This window comes from Convolutriloba macropyga, chromosome 14 (assembly GCF_964194025.1).
Source record: "Convolutriloba macropyga chromosome 14, txConMacr16.3, whole genome shotgun sequence".
NCBI classification, from domain to species: Eukaryota; Metazoa; Xenacoelomorpha; order Acoela; family Convolutidae; genus Convolutriloba; species Convolutriloba macropyga.
Window position 1 is genome coordinate 47,831,603 of NC_134481.1, and position 24,390 is coordinate 47,855,992.

The 24,390-nt window shown below is 36.4% G+C and overlaps 2 protein-coding genes across 6 annotated transcripts in view; both read right to left on the minus strand.

The window, feature by feature from the left end:
* LOC142352794 (translocon-associated protein subunit delta-like) overlaps window positions 1-24,390 on the minus strand; it is a 576,117-nt gene that overhangs the window by 92,629 nt on the left and 459,098 nt on the right. The window lies entirely within an intron of this gene.
* Window positions 11,399-24,390, minus strand: part of LOC142352819 (netrin receptor UNC5B-like) — a 100,847-nt gene continuing 87,855 nt past the window's right edge. For all 4 annotated transcript variants that reach the window (XM_075404957.1, XM_075404959.1, XM_075404958.1 and 1 more), the window contains exons 6-12: window positions 23,206-23,355; window positions 22,404-22,505; window positions 19,342-19,545; window positions 18,283-18,789; window positions 16,928-17,607; window positions 13,833-13,973; window positions 11,399-12,254 (exon numbers count right to left, since the gene is read on the minus strand). In XM_075404957.1, coding sequence (XP_075261072.1) covers window positions 11,670-12,254; window positions 13,833-13,973; window positions 16,928-17,607; window positions 18,283-18,789; window positions 19,342-19,545; window positions 22,404-22,505; window positions 23,206-23,355 — 2,369 coding nt within the window. In that variant the 3' untranslated portion in view covers window positions 11,399-11,669. The remainder of the gene's footprint in view (window positions 12,255-13,832; window positions 13,974-16,927; window positions 17,608-18,282; window positions 18,790-19,341; window positions 19,546-22,403; window positions 22,506-23,205; window positions 23,356-24,390) is intronic.

Below are 24,390 nucleotides of genomic sequence, written 5' to 3' on the forward strand. Positions count from 1 at the left end.
CATCCTCTTTTTTAGTAAAGACCTGATTTCACAGAAAATTCGTTAACCATATAGAAGTCGAATATTCTGTATCAACAATGGGTTTCGTGCAAACGAATAGTAGTGAATTGTCCAAGTCCTTCATATATCGTAATACTGTTCGGCTGTTAATGAGAATGGTTCCAGTTTGAGTAAGAGTTTCACCTCGTGTATGATAATCACGCACTAGTAATAGTTATTAAGTATATTTTTGCTGCCAAAGTGAACAAACAAATTTGACTTCGATTGAATATAAGATAGAATTTTTTGTCATCTTATCGCTGCTAGCAAAATTTACCTTAACTTGATTTGCCTAATTAGGACAATCGACTTTAACATCATTGGCTCTGCTTTCTATCATCTCGAAAACATTATTTACGCTCTGTAGTACAGAAGCGAGCTTCGCTACCGGTAGATTGAAGACTTCATCGCTCGTTCGAACTTTCACTGATCGAATCATAACGTTGATGGTTTTATCTGCATTTTGTGTTTGATTGCGTTATTTTGCTTATATATGCAAGCACCTGATTGTCCAAAATTGCTTTGCAATCACTTTTTCCACTCTTCGTTATTTTGTTTTCCTTTGTCTCAGTTGCTTTTATTGTCCAAAAGTAACGGCGGCTCTCCTATCAAGGACAGGGAAAGGTTCCCATCACCATGTTCGTTTAAGAGTGCCCAAAATCAATCCGAGAATTAACTTACTGCAGTTAACTTTTTTGTGAACAATATTATCAAATAAACTTTTAACTACCGTTGCTTTACCTGATACTTGATTGACCTATATAAACAATACTTCAGTTTTGCTGTCCAACAGTTTGCTCGGCTCAAAATAAAAAAAATGAAAATCATTATTTTTTGTGCAAATTTATGCAAATATAGCTGCACATCTTTGATGGGCTGATGAAAAGGCTGTCGACAGAATGTGAACAATTCATAACTTTTTTTTCTATAAAAATCTGATGTCACGGGAAGTTAATTAACCTTGTAGAGGCCAAATGTTCTGCATCAACAATGGTTTTTTTGCAAATTGATCGTGAAAAGATACGATGTTGTTTGGTAGTGAGGTGTCCAAGTTTTCATGCATCGTAATACTGTTCTTCCGTTGGTGGAGGTAGTTTGAGCTTGAGTTTGAATTTAACCTCGTTTATGATAATCACGCACTAATAATGTTTATTAAATAACATTGCTGCCAAAATGAAAAAATAAATTTGGCTTCGATTAAGTGTAGCATGAAATTTTGTTTTTTCTTGTTTTGGCTACTGTCTAAATTCGTCTTTAGTGGAAATGCCTATATAGGACCCTAGTTTTTAACATCCTCGGCCCTGTTTTCTGTCACGAAAACACTGATCTCCCTCAGTAGTAGAGAGGCGAGCTCCACTACTGGTAGCTTGAGGACTTCATTGTTTTTTCAAACTTTCACTGATCCATTCACACCGTAAGACTCATCACAGCTGTCTGTAACTGGACACATATATTAATGTCCTTGCTGATCGCTGGTTTCTATTAAATAAACCAGATTGTCTTCCATGAGGTTTTTGATAGCAACAGATTGATATTTTTGCCGATTAATCGAATTTGCACTATTTAGAAAATTAATCCTTTACGAGAGAGGCTGAGGCTTGAGTTTGTCGAGGAAGCTTTCGATAATGGATAAATTTCTTTAAGAATAGTAGTTAGGGTAAGAAAATTTGATTTTTGCCCTACAATTAGCCGTTGGTAGTCAAGGTTTCTAAATCAATCCCATCTTAACAGACCAGTTTCAGCGGTTTTCCAATCATTATGTGTTCAACATTACCTATCGTAGTTTAAATATTCTTCTTGGTGGCTGAGCTGTTCCTCAAAACCACAAACTATGCTTTTTACATTTTTTGACCAATGGTTCCATGATTTTTCAAAATGACGCATGCGGCTGAGTTGAACTTTTATCTGATTCCTGGCATAATTAGATGTTCTTTGATCCCAGCTCTGTTCAAAGTCGAATGGTATTCTGCAAACTATTGTTCAGCTCCAACAAAATTTGTGCCCTTGTCGTTGATTCAATAAATATTTGTATTCATTTGAGATAAATGTTTGTGTCTAGTTTGGGTACTCCTTCTATATACACCACTCTCAAAATTAGTGTGATCAGACAACACAATTGCCTATCGTTACATCACCCAATCTTCACAAAAAAGGGCCTCAATAGTCCATTCCAAGAACTTAAAAGTCTATTGAAGCATCTAATTAATCTTCGAGCAACCCAGCGGTTACTGCTGTCGTCGGTTGTGCGTCGCCATTTCTGCAGATATTGAAGTTTTTCCTAACTAATCGTTAGGCCTTTCGTACTCATAGGAACTATTTTTTTTGTTGAACAAATTTTTTCACATGCTCAATGTGTTCGTGTTGGTTGTTCTTGTGTTCGTTTCGCAAGAAGTTGTCAACTGCAAGATGTTTCTATTGTGGCATAATTGGTTGTTTTGCATTGACGTCCGATTAAGTTTTGCTATTCTTCAGCGGTAACAGGTCGTTTTTATCGAAGTGTAAAAACGATAGAATTTCGTTGGTTTTTTGAAATTCAATTTCAGTTTTGAGAAATTTCATTTCTTTTCACCAATTTGTTTTGTAGTATTTTGTAGGTGATTGCTCTTGTCGTTTGTCTTTGTCAATTTTGAGTGCTGGTGTCGTCTTTCACCGTACTTACTAGCCTGTATATTTCACTGAATCGCTCTCAATGAATGACAGTTTTCGCCACTTCAATTTGGCGATGAAGATTGATGATTGTATATTTTACTCATCTGAACTAGAGATTAGGTTGAGTTGTTTTGGTTTTCTGTTTTCTGGTTTCTTTAACTAGTTCCGCCCAATGATTTACACACTTCTCTTTAGTTCTTCATTGTTGAAGGCTCTGATGCCAATTTCTGCTGCGTTCTTGATACCACTCACATGTTTTCGTTGTGAAACAGAAATTTTAATGAGCGTCTTTTCAATTCGACGCGATTGGTCATTGATTGCGTGTTCGCCTTAAATCATTCGGTTATTCCGTGTGTAGCAATTGGTTGTGAATTTTAGTACGTCGAGTTATACATCAAGCAATAACCCTAATTTTTTGGATTGCCTGACCTTTTCACAGACGTCCGTAACATAGACGTTGCTTCCTCACAGCTGTGTACAAATCAGTCCTATTCATATTTCTCACTAAGTCTAATTATTTGAATACCTTTTGGCCTCTATTCGTGCTTCTTAGGTTTTCGGCCTTTCGTTCTCCCTATAAAATTAAAAACCCTTCATACACAAATGCCATCCCATATAGGTATATTAAAACAAAATAAGATCAGGCCGGTCTTATATACTATCAATGACATAAAACAAACACTTCTCCGTGAGAGCTTCAGGTACTTTATCTACTACCATACACAGTGTCCAGCTTGTTTGCAGATTGACAAATTGTCTGTTTTCTGAGTTCTCCACAAAGTTAAAATCAATAAATGAGACTTTCATCAGACATGATGAGTTGTGAGGCTCCACTTGAATAGCATTGCGGAGAAGTTCCAGCTGTGCGTCAAGGAGCAATTGGTATTGTTTGATGATCTACTGTAGCAAAGAACATACTCAAGCACTCTTGTCATTCGCGAGGCTTTCCCTCAAATTTTTTCTCTGCAGATTTTGGGGGATATTGATACCGGAATAACCACTCTCATGTTGTAAAGCATATCATGGTGAAGGGTCCCAGCTTTCTATGCATAAAGAAAGATCGAGTCAACTGAGATATCGTGAGAAACCACTATGCCTGTTCATTTTAGATGTTCACTCAAAATGACCTGTTGATCCATCTGTTGTTAGATGGTTGTCTATTCTACCACTCGTAACGAGAAACTACTCTTTTTTCGGATCTAGTTCAGAGATAACGTGTCGCGAGCACTGGTTGTTTAGGAGCCAGCCTCGTTGTCGTTCTCGTCTTTTTGCGCTCTGATTCACGCCTTTTCTTCAGCAGTTGTTGCTTTGTTTAAGCCCTTTTAACGGCTTTTCCAGCTTTAGTTTTTTCTTACAAACCCAGCCTTATCTAGTCGAAACTTAAGTCCTACTTTAATATGTGATCAGGCCGGTCTTATATACTATCATTGACATAGAACAAACACTTCTCCGTGAGAACTTGATCTACTTTATCTACTACCAAACGCAGTGTCGGCCTGGTTTGCAGATTTACAAATTGTCTGTTTTCTGAGTTCTTCACAAAGTTAAAATCAAAAAAAGAGATTTTCATCAGACTTGATGAGTTGTGAGGCTCCACTTGAATAGCATTGCGGAAAAGTTCCAGCTGTGCGTCAGGGAGCAATTGGTATTGTTTGATTATCTATTGTAGCAAAGTACATACTCAAGCTTTCCAGTCATTCGGGTGGTTTTCCCTCAAATGTTTTTTCTACAGATTTCAAGGATATTAATACCGGATTAACCACTGTCGTGTTGTAAAGCATATCTTGGTAAAGGGTCCCAGCTTTCAATGCTTGATGAAAGATCGAGTCAACTAATTTATCACTATGCCTGGTCATTTCAGGTGTTGATCGATAATGAGCTGTTGATCCATCTGTTGTTAGAAGACTGTCTATTCCATCACCCGAAATGAGAAGCTTCTCTTTTTTCGGATCTAGATCAAAGATAACGTGTTGCAAGCACTGGTTGATTAGGAGCGAGCCTCATTGTCGTTCTCATCTCTTTGCGCTCTGGTTCACGCCTTTTCTCCAGCTGTTGTTGCTCTGTTTAAGTTCATTTAATGGCTTTTCCAGCTTTAGTTTTTTCTTACAAACCCTGCCTTATCTAGTCGAAACTTAAGTCTTACTTTAATATGTGATCATGCAGGTCTTATATACTATCATTGACATAGAACAAACGCTTCTCCGTGAGAACTTGAGGTACTTTATCTACTGCCATACACAGTGTCGTGCTGGTTTGCAGATTTACAAATTGTCTGTTTTCTGAGTTCTTCACAAAGTTAAAATCAAAAAAAGAGACTTTCATCAGACTTGATGAGTTGTGAGGCTCCACTTAATTAGCATTGCTGAAAAATTCCAGCTGTGCGTCAGGGAGCAATTGATATTGTTTGATTATCTACTGTAGCAGTGTACATACTCAAGCACTCCATTCATTCAGGTGGTTTTCCCTCAAATGTTTTTTCTATAGATTTCGGGGGATATTAATACCGGATTAACCCACTGTCTTGTTGTAAAGCACATCTTGGTAAAGGGTCCCAGCTTTCAATGCTCGGTGAATGATCGAGTCAAGTGGGTTATTGCGAGAAATCACTATGCCTGGTCATTTCAGATGTTGATCCAAATTGAGCTGTTGATCCATCTGTTGTTAGACGCTTGTCTATTCCACCGCCCGAAATGAGAAACTTCTCTTTTTTCGGATCTAGATCAAAGATAACGTGTTAGAGGCACTGGTTGATTAGGAGCGAGCCTCATTGTCGTTCTCGTTTCTTTGCGCTCTGGTTCACGCCTTTTCTTCAGCAGTTGTTGCTTTGTTTAAGCCCTTTTAACGGCTTTTCCAGCTTTAGTTTTTTCTTACAAACCCAGCCTTATCTAGTCGAAACTTAAGTCCTACTTTAATATGTGATCAGGCCGGTCTTATATACTATCATTGACATAGAACAAACACTTCTCCGTGAGAACTTGATCTACTTTATCTACTACCAAACGCAGTGTCGGCCTGGTTTGCAGATTTACAAATTGTCTGTTTTCTGAGTTCTTCACAAAGTTAAAATCAAAAAAAGAGATTTTCATCAGACTTGATGAGTTGTGAGGCTCCACTTGAATAGCATTGCGGAAAAGTTCCAGCTGTGCGTCAGGGAGCAATTGGTATTGTTTGATTATCTATTGTAGCAAAGTACATACTCAAGCTTTCCAGTCATTCGGGTGGTTTTCCCTCAAATGTTTTTTCTACAGATTTCAAGGATATTAATACCGGATTAACCACTGTCGTGTTGTAAAGCATATCTTGGTAAAGGGTCCCAGCTTTCAATGCTTGATGAAAGATCGAGTCAACTAATTTATCACTATGCCTGGTCATTTCAGGTGTTGATCGATAATGAGCTGTTGATCCATCTGTTGTTAGAAGACTGTCTATTCCATCACCCGAAATGAGAAGCTTCTCTTTTTTCGGATCTAGATCAAAGATAACGTGTTGCAAGCACTGGTTGATTAGGAGCGAGCCTCATTGTCGTTCTCATCTCTTTGCGCTCTGGTTCACGCCTTTTCTCCAGCTGTTGTTGCTCTGTTTAAGTTCATTTAATGGCTTTTCCAGCTTTAGTTTTTTCTTACAAACCCTGCCTTATCTAGTCGAAACTTAAGTCTTACTTTAATATGTGATCATGCAGGTCTTATATACTATCATTGACATAGAACAAACGCTTCTCCGTGAGAACTTGAGGTACTTTATCTACTGCCATACACAGTGTCGTGCTGGTTTGCAGATTTACAAATTGTCTGTTTTCTGAGTTCTTCACAAAGTTAAAATCAAAAAAAGAGACTTTCATCAGACTTGATGAGTTGTGAGGCTCCACTTAATTAGCATTGCTGAAAAATTCCAGCTGTGCGTCAGGGAGCAATTGATATTGTTTGATTATCTACTGTAGCAATGTACATACTCAAGCACTCCATTCATTCAGGTGGTTTTCCCTCAAATGTTTTTTCTATAGATTTCGGGGGATATTAATACCGGATTAACCCACTGTCTTGTTGTAAAGCACATCTTGGTAAAGGGTCCCAGCTTTCAATGCTCGGTGAATGATCGAGTCAAGTGGGTTATTGCGAGAAATCACTATGCCTGGTCATTTCAGATGTTGATCCAAATTGAGCTGTTGATCCATCTGTTGTTAGACGCTTGTCTATTCCACCGCCCGAAATGAGAAACTTCTCTTTTTTCGGATCTAGATCAAAGATAACGTGTTAGAGGCACTGGTTGATTAGGAGCGAGCCTCATTGTCGTTCTCGTTTCTTTGCGCTCTGGTTCATGTCTTTTCTCCAGCAGTTGTTGCATTTAAGGCCTTTTCCAGCTATAGTTTTTTCTTACAAAGCCTGCTTTATCTAGTCGAAACTTAAGTTCTGTTTTAATATCGAACTCCTTAAACCTTTCATCACGCCTTCTCCTCACATTTTCTGTATCTAGATCGCCTGATTTTGCTCCGTTTTGTACCGTTTGAGCAACTGATTTCTCTTGGGTAGTTGTTGTCGCTTTTGGCTTTTGTTCTTTGATTAAATGGCGTTGTTTTGCTCTGGATATATTGTTGGTTGCCTGATTTATCTTATATTTGCAAGTATCATTTTTGTCTCTAAAATGTTTCAGAAACAAAAAAGGATTGGGCGATAGGCATTTGGAAAAGCCAAAAAATTGCTCTCATATTCTTTTGTCTTTGTTCAAAAAATGTCCCATATAAAGTTTCTCAAAAACTTTTTTCATTTTTCAAACAAAAATTTATTATCCGCCGATCTTAGAAAAAATCTGAGAAAAATATGTGCTTTTCCAGTTCTAAGTTTAAAGCTTTCAAATGGCACCACCAATATATGCCAAGGATTCCAGAAAGAATTGAAACACTTGATGAAAAAAGCAACAGACGATTTTAAGGTTTGTTTCACAATAAATGTACAGACAAAAAAGTTGCAACTATGAGGAAACATTCAAAGGACGTATTCTCAGATGTTGTTGTTGTCTGCTCTGAATTTATTGTTGGTTGCGTAATTTTCCTTATATATGCATCCACTTGATTGTCCAGATTCGCTTTGCAATCCCCTTCTTCATTCTTCATCAGATTGCCTTCAATTTTCTGATTTGTTTTCAATTGTCCAAATGTAACGGCGTCTCTCCTATGAAAAACGGGGAAAGGATCACTGCACCACGTTTGTTTCAGCGGGTATAAAATCTGTCCGAGAATTATGTTTTCGCAGTTAACAATTTTGTGAACTTTTTTACCCAACAAACTAATAATTAATTTTGTATTATTTGATTCTTGACTAACCTAAATAAGTAATCAAACAATTTTGCTTTCCAACAATTTGCTTTGCTTATAATACAAAAAAAAGAACCTTAAAACAATCAATTTTTTGTTGAGTTTTTTTTTGCAAAAAGATCAAATTATAAGACCAATTGCATGATAGCCCCTATCCAGATCAACATAATTGTTCAAACTACGGGTACAAACTGATCGTTACCAGCTCTGTTGTGTTAATGTTTTGAGAGAGCACTTGGATAAAACAAAGATGTAATTTTGTTATAATCTAGCTGTTTGCTCTTCTAGTACGCTCAATTGCTCAAAAGCGCAATCAGCGAGACTATGCCAGGCTTCGTAACAATCAGTAGAAAAAACCAGTCCTCTAATTGGCACAAAGTTTCTCTTAATTAGGAAATTTAAATCTCAGAAAGGAAGTTTGACAATGTCAGTTAAATGTCATTTCAACAAGTCATTTTAGTTTAAGCTGCTCAATCACTATGATAATCTACAGAAACATGTCACAATTACATATAGTTTATACGCACTGTAATTGATTATACGCACTCTAATAAGTTTCAGAAAAATTAACAATACGCTTTGTATGTCAGTTTAATAAGACAAAATAGAATTTTTCATTTAGTTTCTGGTAGTTTTTCAAGCTGTCCTTGTTTTGCTTTTCAACAATTTGCTCAGCTCAAAGTAAAAAATTTGAAAAGCATTAATTTTTTGTTCAGAACATATTTATTGTCACAGGAATTTAATTAACCTTGTACGAGTCAAATGTTTTGTATCAACAAATGATTTTTTTGCAAACCAATCGTGAAAAGATCTGATGTAGTTTGGTAGTGAGCGGTCCAAGTTTTCATACATTGTAATACTGTTCTGCCGTCGGTGGAAGTAACTCGAGTTTGAGTATGAGTTTATCCTCGCGTATGATAATCACTCGCTAATAAAGGTTATTAGGAATATATGCCGCCAAAGTGAACAAAATCAATTTGTCTTTGATGGAATGTTGCCTTTAATTATGTTTTTCATGCTCTCTCCACTGCTTGATTTAGCGTTGAGTTGATTTGCTTGTTTGAGAAACTTGGTTTTCATAAAAGTGCAAAACAAAAAATTTTAACAATCAGAGCGTCGATTAAAAAATCTAGCAAATAAATGTCACTGCTGAAAAAATTCTGATACCAAAGTCAACTAAATTTGCAGAGAAAGTATATGAACACAGTAAAAGTTGAACGGAACAGTTTAAGTCAACAATTTTTTTGTCTCTAATAAGTTTCAGAAACACAAAAAAATTAGGCGATAGGCATTTGAAATAGCCAAGAAAAATTGCTCTCATATTCTTGTTGCCTTTGTTCAAAGAACATACCAAATAAAAATTTCTCAAACTTTTCATATTTTGAAGAAAAATTTATTGTCCGTCGATTTGAGATATTCCAAAACTGTGCTTTTCCAGTTTTAGGTTTATGGAGCTTTAAAATGCCACCACCCATATATGCTTAGGATTCTCTAAAGAATTGAAACTATTCTAAAGAAAAAAGCAACCAATGTTTTTTTGTTTTTCTCAAAATTGCAACTATGAGGAAACATTCAAAGGACGTAATCTCAGATGTTTTTGTTGTCTGGTCTGCAGCTTGTGTTGGTTGCGTGATTTTGCTAATATATACAAGCATCTGATTGTCAAAATTGGCTTTGCAATCCATTTCTTCATTCTTCATGAGATTTTCTTCCATTGTCTGAGTTGTCTTCCATTGTCCAAATGTATCGGCAGCTCTCCTATTAAGGACAAGGATAGTTTTACAGCATCACCTTTGCTTCAGTGGGCTCAATATCTCTCCGAGAAAAATGTTTATTAAAGTTAACTTTTTTGTGAACGATATTATCCACTAAACTATTAAATACCGTTGCCTTAACTGATAATTGATTAACCTAAATAAGTAATCTTTCTGTTTTGCTGTCCAATAATTTGCTCCACTCGAGATACCCGAAAAAAATTGATGTAAAACATTTAAGTTGTTTGTTGAGTTTTCTGCGAATAACTCAAGTTATAAGTCCAAATGTTATTGGACGTCAAATGCCTCGGTTATTGGATTTAAATGTCTGAGATTTCCAATGCCTTGGCTAATTCTCAGATGTTGTGGTTCAAAACAAGCAGAAAAGTTTTGAAAAATTCCAAAGTATGTCAAAAGTTATTAAGAGAAGGCAAGGTGAATCATGAAATCTTTAGATATCTGTTTGTAATAAAATTTCAGACTCAAAGCTTGGATTGGAACCAAAAACGCAAAAATATCTGAACAAAGATTGGCTGACACAACGTTTTCTCTTTTCTTCAAAAAGTGGGAACAATTACTTAGGTTGGTGTTACTAGATTTCATTCAGGGTTTTGTTGGACTCATCAAACCAGAACAGGAAAATGCAGGCAAACTCTAGTTTTCAATTTTTGTAAAAAGAAAATAAAGTTATGTCAAGGTCCTTTCCTTCTATAGCTTTGTTTGGAATTGTGAGTTTTTTCAGATTTTTATTAGTATAAAGCCTCTTTTGCCGACTTGCAGCCTTTTAGAAATAAACGATAAAATTATTAAATGAAATTGGGGAAACCTGTAAAAGTCGTTTTATCTAAAATTTTGTGAAGCGAAATCGCTTCCATAGGAGGTGAAAGCCCAAAATGTATGATGACAGTAGTAGAATGTGGGGTAGTCTCTACCGGACAAGAAATGTCTCCATTCACCGATTATTCTCGAACCCAATCCTTTTGTGCTTTTATAGCTTTTAGTTGTTAGCTTTCTAAGTAGTTTTTGGTATCCGTAGTTCGGCAGTGTAGGAATGCTTCTGAAATAAGCTCTATGATTTAGAAGTTGACTCGAGACTGGGCTGGGAGGGATCCTATATCTGTGCGGTAGAACACCCCAAATTTTACTACTGATATTATCTTACATAAGAAAATGGAGTGCTAACAAATGTCTAATCCTTGGAGCGTAAAAAGAATTTTTATTATAGTCCGGCCACTACTTCAGAAATCCAGAATCTTCATTTTTAATTTTAATGTTTTCTAATGTCTTTAAACTTTTCCTGCTATCATAGCCAAAACTGGGACTTATATATGCTCTGAAAACCTTATACATGCTCAACAAAAAAAAAGAAATTCTGAAACCCCGTTGCAGAAATATTCTATGCTGCAAGGGGCTTTCGAATAATCGGGCTTTTCTACTCGTGTGTTCTTCCAGTCATTATTTTGAGGGTTCATAAATGACAGAACAAAAAGCCAGGCTAGAATAGAGTTTCTTTGCTTATTACTAATTCTCTCTCTCGCTACATTGCTAAAATTTTTAAATTCGAAATTGCACCTGTTATTTTATTCATTACAATTATTGTCTGCAAAATTCTGCGCTGACCTTTGATATTATATTAGTTTGAAAAGAGTTGTATATAGAAAGAGTTAAACTAAATTTCATTTATTACAAAAACATAAAATGTAGCGTTTTATTTATTAAGTCATTCGGGATTTATTGTGGCGACTAATTTGAGGGGGAGCGAAGATTGGGTTTGATAAGTTTGTCTCTTTGACACTATGTTAAAATACAGAGTTGCAGTTTTGGCAAATAAATGTTGCTACAAACAGAACAACAAAACAGAGGAGAAAAGAGAGTAAAAGTTGAGATAATCAGAGATAAGAGTTTCTTCTTCTTCGGCTTTACAACCAGTCGGCCAATTCGCGCTCGATCAAAGCAGCGATCTCAAACTGGCCGAGGGACTTCAAAATCTCAACTAGTTGACCGATGGAACTTCTATCCCGATGTCTCGCCTCCCACAGATCCAAAATATGTTCGGTCGGGCTGGTTTTCGTGGCAAAATATGTCTGGAACTGGTCAAGTTTCAGCATGGCAGCTAAGTGGTACCAGTTTTTTCCGTGGTTCTTGTCAAAAGTTTCAATCATTCGCTGGCGCACTTCGTGAGAGAGTCGGAACACGAACATTGACGCCGATTCCGCCGAAACGTTCCGGGAGTTTTCGGGGGTGCTGTCGTTAGCATCTCCGGTTGAACTTGGATCGCTGGATCCGGTTTCGAAAGTCGGTATGGCGTTGTTAACAGCCGTCAAATGAGCAGTGGTCATTTTTATTGCAAGGTTTTTGACGTTGTGGTGGAAAGATCCCTGGGATAGTTTGATGTTGAATGTCAAAGACTCCAAAGTGATGTCCTTCTTGTGTCGAAAGAGGGCGAAGCTTGCATGTTGAGTGTGACATGCTACTTTGTTCCACAAGTGGTCGAACGGAATCTCCTAAAACGAAATATTCAAGCTTGCATTTTCTAAATGAAACTGCGTATTATACTTGCTCTCGTTTTGAAAGATAGCAGTAACTTCATTTTACAGCCGGTTTCGCTTTCAAAGTTAAGTTTTAGCCTAATTGCATATTATCACTACAGTACCAAAACATTAGTTTATGTATTTTTAGACCTAGAAACTCTCTCAAAAGAATTAAGCTTAAAGACCGGTCAATTTAAACTTTTCAAGGAGCAACTTATATAATAACTTTCAGAGAAAACATGAATAACATTGCAGCTGAGCAGGAAATAAAGTACAAGTTAGTACTTTTGTTATGAATAATAATTTAAAGAGTTTGTTGTAAAAAGTTCAGCACGTTTTAGCTTTCCAGTAATTGGCCTAATAACACAGATCGTTTTCTACTGATCGCCGATCAACTGTCACAAAAAGTCTAGCGCTTAAACTTTGAAATGGAGAAACAACAAAAGCTATCTATTCTCAAATCTCAGGGCTATTCGAAAACACAGTAAAATTTTATGGAGAAACTACAGAAAAGGAAAAAAGCTGACGCCACCAAACTTTCTCAAAATTACCTCTCAACAGGTTGTCAAAACTGAATTTAAAAGTCCTACAAAATTATTAAATAAAAACGACAATCTAGTTTGCGCGCTTGAAAATTGTTTTTAAATTGCGCCGAATTTTGTTTGTTCAAATCGAACAGAAATTTTAGCGGCTCAGTTATTTAAATTCTGAAACTGAAAAACTCAATTATGACCAATTTTTCTATATATGTGATAAAAACTTTGGTACATTTTGAAACAAATCTCTTTCACCATGAAACGCAAACAATTGAAACTTTACTCCTACAGTTCTTGTTTACGCCCTGATATTAAAAATAAAAGTCAGAATACAATCGTGGAAAACCATAGGCAACATAGCGTTAAAGTGGAGTTTGAGTTTAACTGACTGAAACATGTTGTAATGGAATTAGTAGATATAATATAAGATTGAATACGCCACAATGTCAAAACTCTGCGTCACTCTAGAACCAATTAGTGTCACTACCTATTAGCCCAAATTAGCCCATACCACTCCACCAGGCCCCCCAACTAGTCACACTCAATTTACCCGGGAACCCAGTCAATTTTAAGTTCATAGGTATAACTCCAGCGAGGAGATTTTGAATCGAAATTTAGGTAAAATTTTGCTTCTTAGTGCACAAACAATTTTTAGTTTTCGATAAAACGTGAAACAATTGTGAATAAAAAAGCCCAGAAAAGTAAATTTTTAAAAGTTAAAGAAAAGATTATTAAATTTATATTTTCGAGTTGATTTTACGTGAACGCAGGGAGATTTTGGCCCATATGATTGAAATTTTCGATGACGAAAAAATTTTACTATTGATTTTAATAAGTAAAACAATTGTAATGCAACTGAAAAAACTTAAGTTTTCGATTTCTAATGTTAATAAGCTAAAAAAATAGTCAAGGTATATTTTTATGGCTGTTTATATAGTTTATGTAATTGAAAGTTTTATTAGTCTGAATTTTCCCCCAAAATTTGAATTGGTGGAAAATGAAGTAATAAAATTACCTGTTGTGTGGATTTGGTGAGCCACCCTGACGACAGATCACCGAGTGTGAGTCGGAGGGGTTCCGAGTAGGACACGAAGTCAAACTCACTCGACTGGGATACCATTGTACCTCCAAACTGTCTCTCCAACTCGTTCACGTACTGAAACGACAAACAAATATTGTAAAATGTGAACAAAATCGCCACGCAGAACTTGATTACAATGATTTCAAAGTTCAAAATATTGATTTGAATGAAATGAATTGAGAGACGACATCCCCCCCCCCCCCCCTAGCAAACAAACTTGGTCAAAAATTACAAAAAAAATGCTTTTAAATGTCCGTTTCCTAAAAAGTTATTTGAGTTTCGACAACTTATTGAAAACATTAATTATTTTCCCTCCAAAAAAAAAAAACGTTCTATCGAATGCTAAAAAAGCACAAAAGACAAAGAGCATAAAAAACTAATTAATCAAAGTTACCGTTAGATTTCTTTGAAAGACGAAAGATAACTTTTTCAAAGGACAAAAAGCATTCAAAAGAGCAAAAGAGAAGAGAAAATATTGAAAACATGTGGCTCGGAAATGAAATTACGACAACATTAGAAGGTAATTTATAACTAAGACACATTATAAATTAGCACAATATGGGTTTTACTCTGGTTGTGTTCAGCAGTATTATTTTATTATTAGGGGTGCGGGTTTCAATTGATTAGCGGAGGGAAAGGGGGAGATTTAATCTCTTAATTTCAGCTATTCCAAGGATTTTCGTATTAGCTTCAATTCAGACCCTCTCGCTTTGTAATATTACTAGCCATTAACTCTGCCTTACTACTGCATAAAAAGGAGGATTTCGTTTGCAGATATAAGACGCTGATAAGAGAGCTTCAAAGAGATATTATCCCAGTTATGAAGGAATCTGTATTGAGGAAAATAGAAGGGGAGGGGTGGTGTCCGTGTATGAGTGTGTGTGCGTGTGTGTGTGTGTGTGGGGGGGGGGGGGGGGTTGACTGACATTGGTTAAGAAAAAGTATTTTTCAACATTTTCGTAGCACTTCTTTTTGGCTATTTTGCCTGTATATCTTTCAGAATTTTCTTGTATCTCATATTACTATTTTTTTCGAATTAGCAGCCGTTCGGCAGATGAGGTGAATCTAAGAAAATGTGCAGACCTCATAGAGCTAACATTGATTGCTATAACTCTAGATAAGGTAACAAAGATGCATTTTCAAGTCAATTCTTAACCCCCCTCCCCAAAAAAAAAAATAAATATGCGATATAAATTAGTCTACCGTCAGGATGGCTATGTAAATATTCCCTATAAATGTTTGGTATGAAAGGGGAACGGGGAAAGGGGGATAGTGGTTAGAGTAATGGGGGACTAGGTCTTTTGTTAGGCCTGTTTAATTTTAATATCCAAGTTATTACTTTTTAATCCCCCCATTCGGAGTCAGTTAATCTACTAAACTAGACACCTGTCGTGACTAAACACACGCACACACGTAATTTGACACATTGTTAACTAGTTTGGTCACCGCCACTCAACTATGGTCACAAATAGACCCATAGAATGACCATAGAAATTGACCATAACAACAACAATCTTCAAGTTTAACGCTAATTTCGAGAGTCCTCGATCTAAACCGTCTAAAAATCTTCCAAAATCTTAAGTTTTAAGATAGTGCGAAAAATAACAAACTTGAAACTTTCCACTTTTTATAGCTTTTTATACAAACTGTGAATTTGGATTTGAATTTAGTCGCGAAAAACAAGGTTATGAACTTTTGCAGGTAAACTATTTTTCCAAACACGTTTTACCAAATACTTGAACAATTTTCAGAAATGCGAATTAAGTTTGACCAAATCTACGCTTGGCGATTTTTATAGTTTAATCAAAAATAAAAGCACAGTTAATACAAAAAATGATGGTTGTGAAAAAATTCTTCAATGAGTTTCGTTTTATGTGAACGAGAAATTGAATTTGGGCTTATAAAACATTTGATTGTGTGAAAGAGGAAATTTTGTCAGTCCTTATAAAAACCTAATAATTAAAATATGACGCGCTATTTGAGTTGTAAGAAAAGCAGTAGGAGACAGGCTCTCCCTAAAAAAGGTGGAAAAATTGACAAAATTGTTCATTTATGGCGAAAAACAATTCTTTGTTATCAATAAACAGTTGCTAAATTGGAGGCCGCGAACGTTGTAAATTTTGTTTAAATTCAATTTTACAATTTGAACACATTCCCCTCTAAGAGAACCCGCCTTCCTTGATGAAAATTCACAAAGCCGTGACTTAGCGGTTCTAATTAGCTAATCAAAAAAGAGATGAATTGATGTTGTGAAATGCGTCATAGGCAACATAAAAAGATTAGAAAACATCTAAAGGGATGAAAAACAAAAACAGACAGCTTAAAAAGTGCATAAAAACGTCGATGTAGTTATATAAATTGAAAATTCGAACAATGAACGCTCCCCAAACAAAAAAGCGTGAATAAACAATTGCTTTTTGTGTTTTGAAATGTGTTGATGAAAACAAAAGTGGGAGGAACTCAATTTCGTTTTCCTTGAGTTATTTTTCCGTCCTATTTGGAATGAGGGGGTGGGGTGGGGTGCAATAATCAGCAAAGAGCGAGGGGGTACTGCTTTAAATTACCCGATTAATGTGGGAAAAAGTAGGAAATGTAAATAAGGACCAGTTCTTTTTGATCAGGTCTATTGATTGCAAAAAATAAAAGGACATTAACCCTAATTTTCGTCTATTATATTCATTGCTATCAATTTGTCCTAGAGATTTTTTTCAACGGTTTTGAAATTCTTAAAAAGGTAAAAACAACTTGTTACAAAAGTAACCAAACATTTTTGTTAAACTTCTGATAATTGAATAACTTGGGTAAAGAATTGGGTAAAAAATGGAGAACTGATAGTCCGCGCGTGAACACAGATAGTTTGTGAAAACAAAGTTGTGTACCAAGCTAATCAAAATTGGGATGACATTCTGTGATTCTGGAAAAAAAATGTGAAACCACAGATCTACCAAGATTGAGAAAAGGAAGATAATTAGTTTAAATTAGTAATATTTACCAAATTGGGTTTTTTGTTTATTTATTTATTTGTTTACCTCCCAAGTGTCCCGGTAGTTGGGTATGCAGTAGACCCTGAAGGTCAGCTCCTGACTGGTGCCCGAACTGTTCTTGGGGGGCAAACAGGTAAATGCCACACATCTAAGGGACTTGATCACGAGGGTCGCCGCATTCTGTTGACCTCCAATCAAAGTGTACTGACCCCTTACCGTGTCACTCATCAGATAGCATGTCGAGGTATCAACTTGACAAAACATGTCACCGGATCCGGTATTGTTGTTATTCGGGGATGTTCCCGCCGACGTTTGCGAGGAACTGGAATCGTTGACCGAGATCGTTTCAGTCCAATTCGGACCGGTCAAGACTTTGAGGAACCAGTCGAACACCGAAGCTCTGGCCGAGTGCTCAAATGATAAAACGACTGGCTTGTTGAACTTCAACCCAGGAGGTCCGGCAATTATGACAGGGCTCAAAAGAGTGCTTTTAGGTTTTTCGGCAAGATTTGGGATTTGACGTTCGTCGCGACACACGGCAATGTAGACGTCTTGCATGGTTCCACGAGGAATGGCACCTTCGGGAATCAGAAGGGAGACTTTGGAATCGGGAATGCAGAGTCGTCCGCCGGCGAACCCGACCTTGCCTCTGGCGATGCAGTGGGGTTCAATGTTGATAGCGTAATCGGCCATGTGTGCACTCATTATTGGGTTGTTGTGAAGCGCTGAAACACAAATTGTTCGTTCACTAATTTGTCCAGAATACTTTATGGACTTCAAGATTCCAAAATTAAAAAAAAAAACTCGTTCAAAAATTTTATACAGCAGTAGTCTCTCTAACAATAGGAAATTTTCAACTACGTAACAGGAGCGTTTAGACAGTTTTTAACGAACCCCAAGCAAGCGTTAGATTGCCCATTAATATTTCATTAGCCCACTAACAAATTTCAGAATTGTAAAAAATAATAATAAATTGTAAAAAAAAGATAAATACCCATTAAGAGAAATCAGGCCAAATTTCATCACAAAGGGAATTATTAGCTTAGTTAACTTCGCCGGTTATTACTCAGAAAGGCTACACTTTCAGAATAAGCCTGGCTTCTTTCGAAGGAAACAGACACTTTGAGTACCAGGATTCAATTTTCTCGCACAATTTTTTGTATTGGAACTGGAAATTGGGAAAAATTTACTTCTTAATGTATTTCCTTTATGAAGGGCAGAGTGTTGATGACAATTTGTCCCGTTGTCTGTCCCCTCCGAGTCTCTTTATAGATTGATGTTGGTGAAAGTTTGTTTATATTGAGTACTTGGAGAAATTAATTCTTTCTTTCTTTCTTTCTTTCTTTCTTTCTTTCTTTCTTGTGAACGTCAAAGTATAATTGAAGCATCAAATTTGTTACCTTTCATTTGGTATTCTTGCGCCAATGCGAGTGGCACGTCCTCGGGTAAATCTTCATAATGGTCCAACATAGCCGAAGCTCTGTCATTGTGGGGCGCCATCAGAGGTAGGAACCCTGGATTTCCAGGTCCAACTTGCAAACCGAGTGAGTATCCACCTTTCTCTCCTCCCGTCGGAATTCTGTAACTTTTTGGACTTTCTGCATTGCCCATTTTGGATGTCGGAACCAGATCGCCTTGGAAGAGTCCGTATTGTGCAGCTGGCATTAAGAAGAAGTTCCCGACCGGAACCGAACCGCCGCTCGATACTTGTGACGATGAAATTGGTGCATTGCAAGATGTGATTGGTGAGACTAGACCTCCGTTTGCAAAGTTCATAGGGGTCTGGAACCCCTGGGCATTGCCGATGTGGGAGGCGGTTCCGTTTGATAGACTGGCTGAGGAAATGGCGAAGGAGTTGGGGTGGTAGGATGTTTGCATGGTGTAGTGACCAGCCGGGTATTGGGGTGCTGGAAACAAACAGGTCATTTGAAAAAAGGAATTCGAATATAATTATTCTGGCACTGAATGTACTTAAGTGAGTGGTTTAAATTTTTATGTCAATTAATACGATTGAATAGTCAACAATTTTAACGTAATAAGTTGCAAAATATGCAAACCTTCTGAACCAAAGAAACGACGTCTCAAATTTGAGAGGACGCGGTGAATGTCATTTTTGAAGAAACCGTTAAATTTTCTCTCGATACTGAAAACTGTAAAGTATAATTAATATGATTATTAAGCTAATTTATCATGTTTGTCCAATTGATTTCAATTATTCGACAATGTCACTTGTGTAAACAGTTTAGCAAGTCAGTTTAATAGAATTAATAATAGTATTTCATAATGTTTTATATTTTGAGTGGACGTCGTGAATGCCATTTTTGAAGAAACAGTTAAATTCTCTTTTGGAAAACTGTAAACAACTAATTCTTCATGTCTGTGCAGTTGGTTTTACTTATTCAAGAAATTCACACCGTAAGCCGGGTAGCAAGTCAATTAAAAAATAATTGTAATTATACCTTCTCTGTATTTTCCAGCCGAAAGAGCCATAGCCTCTGCGTGGTATGGTTCGTGGCTCATGTAGCTAACAGGCTGAGGGCCACTATGGCCACAAATGAGACCATACTTGCTCCGTCTCTGAATGAAGAACACTATTACCAACACCACTATGATGAACAGCCCAACTATAGTTATGAGCCCAAAGTACAGAGCCAGGTTCGATTCTGAAACAGAAAAAGGAAGATGTTAATTAAATAATGGGTTCCAACCAGGAACAACTTATGAGAAAATTGACCAGTACTGGATTGAGCATCTCCGTTTTCCCAGTTTTTTTTTTACTTTTTTCTCTGCTTAGAGGTTAAGCTCGCAGATTAGGGTCTGGGCTCGTAACCTGTTCGTGGATCTAAGCAGGAAAAAATACAGTGAAAATGGACCAGTACTGAATTCGAACCAGCATATCTCACTTGCGACCCTAGTGTGCTACCCGTTACATCAAATGGTCTTCATCTATCACAAACTTGGGAATTTATTATAACCCGTTTTCTTGTTTTTTTCCTTAGAGCTTCATCTTTCTACCCTAGCTATTTTTGAACAAGTACAGCTCGCTATGTCAGGTTAGGCCAACCGTATGTTGCGAAGAATTTACAATTGATGGTTTTTCAATTTTTTAGCACAAGAGGCCAGTACTCTATAATCATTCATTTAATTCGTGTTTCACTCAAGAAATCCTTATGAACATAAATTTATCGCATTTTTTCAAGTTTTTCGTTATGGTTTAGTCAATTTTGTTTCAGATTGTGATTCCTTAGCAATAGATTTTGCATAAATTTTGGAGTACCATTTTGGTATTAAAAATCGTTCAGACGCATCAGATGTTACAAAACATCAATATTATTGCAAAATTTTTTTCGCATAGTCTTTTCGTCACAAGCCACAAAAACTAACAACACTAAAAATATACTTAGTACAATTCATTGTTAACTACAAAAGCTGTATTTAACTCCATTTAACCATATCTCATTAGATAAGCATTTTAAGTAAGTTAAGCAAAGCATTGATCGATATAAATTAAAGCAGAGTTGGAGATAAATGATAGTGATTAGATTTTTGTGAATTTGGAATGACTGGAGTCTAGCTGGGAGGAATAAAAGGACAGAGACGCACGTGAACAGAGGGGAGTCCCAGGACCACTGACAAACAAATCAGACCACGCAGCAGTTGAAAATAGACAACTGTACTGAAGAAATAATTCAAAGACAAAAGGAGAGAAAAAAAAGAGAAAAAATAAGAAGTAGAGATCAAGTATTGTGAAGAAAAAACGAGCGAAGAAGAGAGAGAGAGAGAGAGAGAGAGAGAGAGAGAGAGAAAACAGAAATGAAATCAAGAACAATTGATCTGAAATACAGCTCAAAATCAATTGCAGGGAAAATAAAAAGACACCAAAAAAGTGAAAAAAAAGCCAAAAAATTCAGTTTGATTTGCAATACAGATCGTCTGCAGTTAACATGGAATATTGATAGGGAAGATAGAGAAAAGCTAATATATAAAAATATTTTCTCTGAAATCCAGCTCAAAATCAGCTGCCAAAGAAATATAGACAAAAAAGGAAGACAAAAAAAATCAAAATTACCAGATTTCAAGTCATTTGTTCAGACAAAAAGTATATAATTTTATATAATAATACATCTCTTTTAACTATAATGGAATTAGTATCTTAATCGAAGAAATATTAGCGCTACTGTTATGACAAGCTGGTTGAATAACAGAACAAAGAACTTAACATGTACGTCACAAAAGGTTTTTTATTAATTTTTCTAATTTTAGAGAAATAAATGTCTGGCAGAATTGAAAAATTTTTTGGTCTACAATTTTTTTTTCGTCTATGATGATTCACATTTGTTCATCAAAAATATCAAGTCAAAAAAGTTGACAAAAAATAGTCTCAAATTTGTCCGGTAGTGCAATGATCTTTATTGCCGTATTACAGCTCTGATGTTTCATAAAAACTTGAAAAAAAATGAAACTGAAATGTTGCATTTCTCTCATGTCAGTCAGCAAAAGCTATTACAGCTGTCACTTCTGCTTAACATCCGTTTGATCAGCTGTCAGTTTGAACATAGGAAGGGAGGGGGGGGGGTGAAAAGTTTTTTTTTTTTAAAATGGGGGCAAAAATGGTTTGGAACGGGAAAGAATCGAAACTTTGAACATTGAGGTTGAACCAATGACAAGCTAAGGGGTAGTTAGCTGACGGGGTTGGCTGGAATGGGAAAAGAGGGGGGTTAGATGGTATTTGAATAAGAGAGGGTTTTGGGGTCTGAGGCGAAGGGGTTTGCACGGGGGAGGTAGAGGGGTAGAAAGAGGGAGGGTGGTAAGCCGGGGGTTAAATGCAATTAGGGCTGGATGGCAGGGGTAAATAGGAAGTGACAGGACCTGATTGGGACTGTTGACAGATAGCGGAGCCAGAACCTAGAGACCCACACACAGAGAACTCATTTTCACCCATTCAAACAAACACACGCAATAAAACACTGCACGTACACCTAGCCATGCTATAAGGCTCTAACGAGAGAGCACTGCATTTTTTATGAGATTTTTGCGAAAGGAAAGATTGGAACGACGCAAATTGATGTAAACTCGACCGACAATCGTTAGATCCATTGTCATAATTACATCAAAATCGTAATATTTTCAATTTCAATTTGTGACCCCCGACTTCGTGGGTACATACTATTTGCACCCCACCCCCTTAAAGGCACTTGATAAAATATATCACATAATGATTTATGATTTAATATATGACGGTAAACATTTTTAACTGGAGAGCATAACGTAAACGTACCAGGGGGAGGGGGAGGGCTTGTCAATAATACAATTTTAATGCCATATTTTTACATAAGTATTCACTATGCAACAGCACGTGTGTAAATGGGGGGGGGGGGGGGGGGGGGGTGTCACAAACGGAAATTTTTTTGTCACTTGGATCTATTCGGTTTCAGGCCCCAGTGCCTTTTGGCTTTAGTTTTTGAATGGGTATGACTTTGGAGTAAAATTGAAGGACAGAATGAATGATTATATATGTTACCTTGTACAGGTTGTGTGGGTTGTCGTCTGTAAGGAGGCGCAGTTCCCAGACTGATGAAAGTGCAATAGTCCCCTGAACAGTTTCGCTGGTGCATTGCTTGGCCTAGAACATGAACAATTATCCCAACTCAAATCACTACTACAAATTGAACGATTATCATATAAGGTGGCGGGCTTGCTCTTATTCGAGGGGGTTTTTTTTTGAAAAAAAAAATGTAATATACAGCTAAAACGTGCACCATTTAAATGGGCAAAAAATTCAAATTATCTCGTCCTCAAACCAAATAAAAAATAGAAAAACTAAAAAGGCTCTTTTGTATGAAAATTGGCTTTTAAAGGCTTTTCTGAATTTTTTGTGCCAAAGTCCATAATTCAATTCTGCAATGTTCTAAATTCTCTGAACCAGATGTAAAATTTTATGCCGACAATTTATTCTTAGCAATGGATTCTACTTATTTAAGTCCAACAGTTGGAAAAATCACCAAAATATTTAAGACGAATCCGACAGTAGCTCTGGATTGACAAAAACTGAAAGAAACTCTAAAAATTTTTCCGTACATAGAACATGAAGAGTTATGTCAGCAAAATTTCCAGTGACAATAAATTAAAATTTTTTGATATATCCTGATTGAATGTAGAAATGAATAAAGATGAATAACACTCGATGTCTGCGATTGACATTTTGACTTTTAAATTATGCTTGTAAATTTGTGATTTTGTAAATGACACCCCCTTGTTGAACAGAACCAAGATCACTTTAATTCTTAAAACAGCAAAAATTGTAAACTAGAACAATAGCTGACCTTGACATGGTAGCTGTGCTCCCGCGACTCCACTGGTCTTGGCCATCACAGCCGGAGATACAGCACAGTCACGGTGCCTCACTTGTGAACACTTCTGGCTACAAGGACTCCAGGGTCCCCACTCGCCCCACCCATCCTCACTGCCAGTATCTGCAACAACAACAAACAATAAATAAACAAAACAACAATAAACAAAAAAGCGGTCTTACCCTTTATAGCCCCCCTCACACAAGCTTAGTGGTCATATAACGTATACCTCTGCAGAATTGGGGCGGCGAGGCTAAATTTCTTGGGGGGGGGGGGGGGGGGGGCTGGTGGCGTGATTATATACCATTACCAGCAAACCAATGTGTCTCAAATAGAGATGTTTTCATATTTTTTTAAAGTTGGAAATACTAAAAATTCAAGTAAGCAAGTTGAAGAAAATTGTGTTGTTAAACGCTTGTTAGATTTCTGTCCGTCTAAAAATTAATTGGCCCCGACTATATTTTCACCAAATCGCAAGCGTAACCATGCTGGCGTGTTATTTGTCACAACTAATAACTATCAACCATAACCAAATCTCAACTCAATGGAAAATTTTTATTAGTTTTAAAAATCGAAGCAATTTAAACACAAACTGTGCATTCAAAAGAGCATTTTAGTCATTTTACCACTAAATGGTTATAATGTTTATTAACTTGACCTGATTTCAAGCCATAAACTTGCTAGTTATTATTTCGTATGTAGGAAACGTGCTCTCAAAACACACTTATATAAAAGATGATTAAAATTGCAAAATGAACTTATAAAACAATTGTAACAAAAGTCAACGGCCTCAAAAATTGAGCTACTAAAATGTTTGTTAAATATCTTCACCTGATGAAAAAAACAATAAAGGCACAATCATCGGCCTAAAGAACTCTTAAATCCACCAAATTTTTGCTTAATTGAACAAAATAATGACTTTTTATTGACGTAAGATGTTTAATAGGATGCAATTTTTGTTAGCAAAATAAAAGATCAGTTTTTTAAAGGAAAAAAATAGGATGTCATTAGCTAACGAGGACTGAAAAAACAAATACAACAAAAATCTTTGTCTCCTGAAATTTAAACAATTCAAGAACATCAAAACGGCCATCAGACAAAAAAAAAGTGAACTTCGTTCCTATTTTCCAGCTATATTTTGTGGTAGCTTAAACGACT